The sequence below is a fragment of the Berghia stephanieae genome, chromosome 5 (genome assembly GCF_034508935.2).
Source record: "Berghia stephanieae isolate SIO BIC M18660-M18661 chromosome 5, UCSD_Bste_1.3, whole genome shotgun sequence".
NCBI classification, from domain to species: Eukaryota; Metazoa; Mollusca; class Gastropoda; order Nudibranchia; family Aeolidiidae; genus Berghia; species Berghia stephanieae.
This window is the reverse complement of record NC_088364.1, coordinates 42627164-42633400: the sequence shown is the minus strand read 5'-3', so window position 1 is coordinate 42633400 and position 6237 is coordinate 42627164. Positions and strand designations below refer to the sequence as shown.

Genomic DNA, 6237 nt, shown 5'->3' with positions numbered 1-6237 from the left:
ATTACTATTACTATTATTATTATTATTATTATCATTATTATTATTATTATTATTATTATTATTATTATTATTATTATTATTATTATTATTATTATTATTATTATTATTATTATTTATAAAACAAATCGACAGTGTTCCCGTGGCAGGTTAAACGGGTACTCCTCGGGACTACTCGCATTCGCACCCCCCCCCCCCCCCACCACCACCACCACCACCACACACACACGCACACAGCTCTTTTCTTTTTCTTTTTTTTTTTTTTTTTTTTTTGGGGGGGGGGGGGGGCGTTGTTTGTAGATTATAATTCAAGGTTACAATGCCCACCCCATTCCAAGGCTTTTTGGCATCTGCCAATCCCAAATGTCTGTGTCAAGGTCGACCGTCATGTCGCGTCAACGGGTGAGGAGGAAAAAAAAAAAAAAAAGAACTGGCATATTATTATATCATTACATTGAAAATTATGAAAACTATTTTTTATTTTGTATGAAATCCTTTATAAGTTTTACGATGAACAAGAACGAAACTTTTGCCATCTACCTCTTCCTGGCGCAACATTTATAAAAATATTATTTTAAAAAAATAATAACACAGCATTTATTTGGCGCAATATCCACGTGCTCAAAGCGCTTTACAAGGGGTCCCAAGGCAACAGCAATATTAGACTTGAAAGACGAGACATGACGCCTGTCAGGCGATGTGACATTTTTTCCCAACAAAGACAACGAACGGCCATGTTCTCATTTTACACCTGAGTACGGTGAGAGAATGTGAGTAAAGAGCCTTTTCCAAGGACTCAACTCTGCGCCACTCAGAGCGGGTCTCGAAACCTGAACCTTCCGATCCGAAAGCGAGAGTCATACCACTTGATCCATCACAAAACAGGGAGGGGCACTTTTCTGTCGGCCACATAGCCTCAATATTAATTAAAATTTATTTCTAATTTCATCAATTTTTGGAGTAAAAACATAGTTCTTGGTATCAAACCTATTGTAAATTCGACGCTGATCACGAATCTGACGTCAAAACAGCGAAAATCCGAAAAAAATTGTCCAATTTTTTATACTGCCACGCCCCCGATCGCCGATCGCCTCGAAAAATATTAAGCAAAGCGGGCTGTGCGGGCGATCGACCGTACCTAGGTTTATCGGCCAGGTATTTGGCCACACACATTGCGTTTTCACCCCGGTTTGCCTGATCGTGGTTCGGACGCCTATCAAAACCGTGCGTGTATGGAGCCTTTAATAACTTTTCCGCCGGTGACGTCACAGACTATGGGTGACGTCCAATCAAGGGACGCTACTCTTCCGCTAATCTCATTCCCTATACCCAATTTCACACACATTTGATTTATAGTTCAATCTATAGCCACCCTCGGTAGGTTCCTGTAAACCGAAATAATCTGCTCCGGGATCACGGCATCACTCATGAGTAAATTTTCAACCCAGCAGATTTAAAAATGCATCTCATTCGTCGAACAATTTTACGTTTCAGTTGTGTGCGTCCATATGTCATAGAATTGTGGTAAATGCTTACACTTTAGAGAGCCAATTTATTCAGCTGGCAGGCATATGATTATGTATTATTGGTGGTTCTTGATGAAAATAAAATATGACATGGCAAATTTTCCTTCCAATATAAAAACCTATCACTCAAATCCCATTCTGACAATCCTTTTTTACTGACGAGCACAGACAAAACACCTATTTTTTTCTTTAATAGTATCGAATTAAGACTACCCCAACTTGTAGACATTATTAGATATGAGTCATATTCAAAGCCTCATTTTTTAACAGCTGTTGACAAATTCGTATTAATAGTCGTAAAAAGTTTAGCCAAAGTTTTAAAAAATATTTCGTCAGAGTCCGTCAGGTTTGAGTGAATCACACAAAACATTGACAATATCACAGACTGATTTCTAGGACACTGTGTTAAAACCCCATACAAATAATTCGCTCGAACGATATTCCATGACGCCAATTAGCAGGAAAATGTCTGGGGGTTTTTTTGCATGAAACTCCAATTTATGAACACAAAGATAAGTTATAATACGACCTGCATCGTTTTAGCTTCTGTATTAGATATCATTAATCACAAAGTCACAAAGGCTCTTATCGGCGTGGTCCAGATATATTTTGCCTTCTTGTTTAACGTTGTCTTGATGAAATTGGGTCTTAACATCCTGAGATGTCGGCGTTAATGTAACGGCATCTCGGCATTGGTGAGATAACATCGTTTTTGTCATGCTGGTGTGTAAACATAACATTGTCTTTGTTGTGCTAGGATGTTAATATTTTTTAATCTGAATCTCGTTTATGATAATGTAACATGGTTTTTGTCATGCTGGGATGTAAATATTGTAGCATTGGTGTTATATAACATAATATATGGTGTTTTAACATAACATTGTCTTTACTATGAATGAATGTTAACATTATCAAAGCTTTATCTTGTCATTGGTGATGTAACATGATGTTTGTCATGCTTGCATGTGAACATTCTAGTAGCTATGTCACGGTTGCTGTGTTATAACATTGTTTTGGCCATGATCACCCGAAGAGCCCGAGACACTCCAAGCCAAATTATGCAGGCAAAGGCACACGTCACGACACCCACCCACGCCATGGGAACGGCGTAACCGATCTCCACGTTTCGGCTACTGCACGCTGCATCAGGAATGGGATCAAGAGCATTGCAGTGGTATTTCTCATAGTAATTTTTAGTGTGAAACATGGACAATCCAAACACTCCAAATAGGGCTGGGGAATGAAATAGAACAAAAGATTAATACTCATTGAGTCATTCATACAGCTTACATTGCATCAAATGAACAATAAATAGAGATAATAATATTATTATTTATAGAGAGCATTTTCACGTTCTTACCATTCACTGTGCGCTTCACAAACAACCATTTTCTTCCAGCATGCCATATGCACAGCGAAGTTTTTATTCTCTGTTGTCTTCTGGCACTTTCCGACTCACTTCATTTCTTGTTATTATCAACATAAGTGCCTGCTCCACTCACTTTTCTGAATTAAAAATTCACCCCAAATATCAAAGCATACTCAATGTTTCAATCGTTTCTATGTTACATGTTTGTGTTGATAATATTAGCTATTAAGCTTAAATGCTGGTCAACTACTTTGCGGCGCTTGTGTGTGTTGAACCCGTGCTCTCAAGAAGTCGGGGTGAGAAGGCTCTAATAAGACTAAAGTTTGAAGCGACTTTTATTTGGGGTCGTGGATAGCTCATACGGTAGAGTCACGATCTTCCCAGCCAGGCGGAGTTTTGGTACCAGTAAGGTCGCGGGTTCGAGCCCCCATCCCCGCCGCGGAGTTTTTATTCTCTGTTGTCTTCTGGTATTTTCCTACTCACTTCATTTCTTGTTATTATCATATGCACCCATATTTATTTTCCATTCAGTAACTCTCCATCCTCGTTGATTAAAAAAGCAACGTGATACAGGAATGTTCCGACAACCGAACATTCTTTAAAGTTGGCGATGCAGTGCCCAATGGTAATACACTTATCAACCTCACAATGTAAGAGTCTACTTGTTTTTCATGATACTAATGATAAATTCAACTGTTATAGAACCGGTACCTACATGACCGAGCAGTAATGACCATAACACAAATGAGATAAAGAAGTACCGTCACTGCATTCGATGCTACCTGTTCCTTGGTTACACTACTAAGTTTTACTACACTTACCAGTTCCCCAAATAGGATGTTAATGTCATTTGTTATTGTTTTTGTTTGTTTTTGTTTTTTTGTTTGTTTTTTGTTTTACTTGCCGGTGATTTTACAACTATCTAGATCAATGATAGAGCTGATGTCTACACTGCAAAGCGTAATACACGTGGCAGCGTCACCAAACAAGATGATTTGTTTCTTAACAGTGCAGAAGATGATTAATTTTACAGCTTATACCGAGCGGTAGCCTTCATTGCTAATTTTAAAACACTTACCAGCCATAAGATAAAGAACCCCGGTCACCATACAAGATGCTACTTGTTTCTTGGCTATGCCTATGATTCCAACAACTGCTGCCGAACTCAGGTCGATTATTACGACGATGTAGCAAGAGGCTGCAGAATTTTGTAGACCTGGGGAATCAAGATTAGAGAGTCCATTAGAGGGAATTTTGTAGTCTAGTTGGTGGTGATGTTAATGATGAGGAGGAGGAGAAGTAGGGGGGAGGGGGAGACGTGGTAGATTGAGGACGAGAATTTGGTAAGAAAGAAGAAAAAGGAGGAAGAGAAGGACGATGAGGATGATGGAAGATGAGTTTTAGGAGGACGAGAAATTGAAAGAGGGAGACGAAGAAGAAGAAGAAGAAGAAGAAGAAGAAGAAGAAGAAGAAGAAGAAGAAGAAGAAGAAGAAGAAGAAGAAGAAGAAGAAGAAGAAGAAGAAGAAGGACGAGGAGGTTTATTTCCATAGTAGTGATGGTGAGAATGATTTAATACGACAACAAATGTGAGAATACCACACCAACTCACGTGCAATCTGTTTGGCTCCATTGGTGAGCCGTTTAGCATCCTCATCATAATCTGTAACGTAGGTAAAACACTGTCTGCTACCGAAGTTGGTCTCACTTGCGCTGATATAGGCGTCTCGTAGATAATCTGAAGAAACAGAATTTGATAATGCCATTCTAAAAAGAATGTGGTCTTTTGGTATGACATACGATTTGGGACCGGAAGGTCCTGGGTTCGAGTCCGGCGCTGATCGGCGCATAGTCGAGTATTTGGAAAAGTTTCTTTACTCACACTGTACTCTCTCGGGTGTAAACTGAGCACATAGCCGTTAACAGCTTTGTCTCTGTCGGAAAAAAAGACTTGTAGTATTGACTAACAGGCGTCATGTTTCGTCCTACAGTTTATGTGTTGCTGTTGGCTAGAGACCCCTTTAAATGCTTTGAGCACATTTAGCGGATATTGCGCAATATAAATGCTCAATGCTTTTATAAAATGATAAATACATTAATATTGCAAAATCTCAAACGTCCATGCTCCATGAGACAGGTCAAGCACTTTACGCTACCGAAGATGATCTCACTGGTAATTTGAAGAAATAAAATTTGATAATGGCATTCTAGGATAGAAAACATGTACAAGCCATCGTATGAATCTGGTATTATTTCGGAATCAAATAGATGAGGAAAATTGAGTTTAAAGTCAAACGGATTTGAATAAGAAAATTGAGAGTTTTCTTTTTAATTTAAGAAACTGAACTCTTAAAATTATGTTTAGTTTTCAAACTTTATAAGTCGCCTTTTATGTTTTCCTTTTCATTCGTTTTTTGTTTTGTATCCCAATCTCCGTGTGATAATTTATGTATTCATTTTCGGGGGAGAGGGGGGTTGTGTGTTTTCTGTTGGGGTTTTTTTTTTCATTTTTGAAGTAGGGGTGTGTTTTTGTTTTGTTGACGTTTGTTTTGTTTTTTTGTTGTTTTTTTTCGGGGGGAGGGTTTCTTATCTTTTTTATTTTCTTCTCCTTTTTATCCTTATCTTTATAAAAAAAGGAACATAACCTACCATTTAAACGACGTGCACTTATTTGCAAGTCTGATAATCTAAGTTGTTATGGCCTCAATGTTGTAAGGGATATACTCTCAAACCAACGCAAAATTATTTAACAACGTTAAATCAAACACAAAAATTCGTTCGGATATCTCACATGTATAATGATAAGTGCACCTCGATTTAAACCATCCACGTCATATCTCTATATTTAGATACACATCCTCAAGGGACTTTCCCATTATTTTCCGATTAGGTATGAAATTTCACACCTCCGTACTCCTCCCCACAACCACCCCCCCCCCCTCCCCCTCCATCTCCTTTAATCACCACTCCTCCATTTCCGATGTAGGCTTTCGGCTCTTTTCTAATCATATCGAATTCCAATTTCCCGATCGAGATGGCGCATTAACCTTTCAAAGCGAGATTCGATTCGTCATCGTTTTTTTTTTCTTAAGGGAGAGTGTAAGGCCTTCTTTATGAACCACAAGTAGTAACGTTAGTTACTTCTCTCTTCTTGGTGAAAAAAAGGTTTAATCGGCACAATTAGATCCCGTCGCCTTGGCATTCCATGAAGGAATATTATATGGATAATCCATCAAACAGGATGGTCAAGAGGAATCACTCCATGTTGTCCAAAGTGTTGTGGGGAGGTAAAACAGCTGATATGAAATCGGACACTCGTATTACATTATCTAAAATTAAATTGAATT

General features: G+C 38.5%; 1 protein-coding gene across 1 annotated transcript in view; it reads right to left on the bottom strand.

Moving 5' to 3' along the window:
• Positions 1 to 317: 317 nt before the first annotated feature.
• LOC144972960 (uncharacterized) overlaps positions 318 to 6237 on the bottom strand; it is a 60854-nt gene continuing 54934 nt past the window's right edge. Inside the window, exons 5-7 of the mRNA XM_078914814.1 lie at positions 4503 to 4628; positions 3971 to 4108; positions 318 to 2756 (exon numbers count right to left, since the gene is read on the bottom strand). Coding sequence (XP_078770940.1) covers positions 2524 to 2756; positions 3971 to 4108; positions 4503 to 4628 — 497 coding nt within the window. The 3' untranslated portion in view covers positions 318 to 2523. The remainder of the gene's footprint in view (positions 2757 to 3970; positions 4109 to 4502; positions 4629 to 6237) is intronic.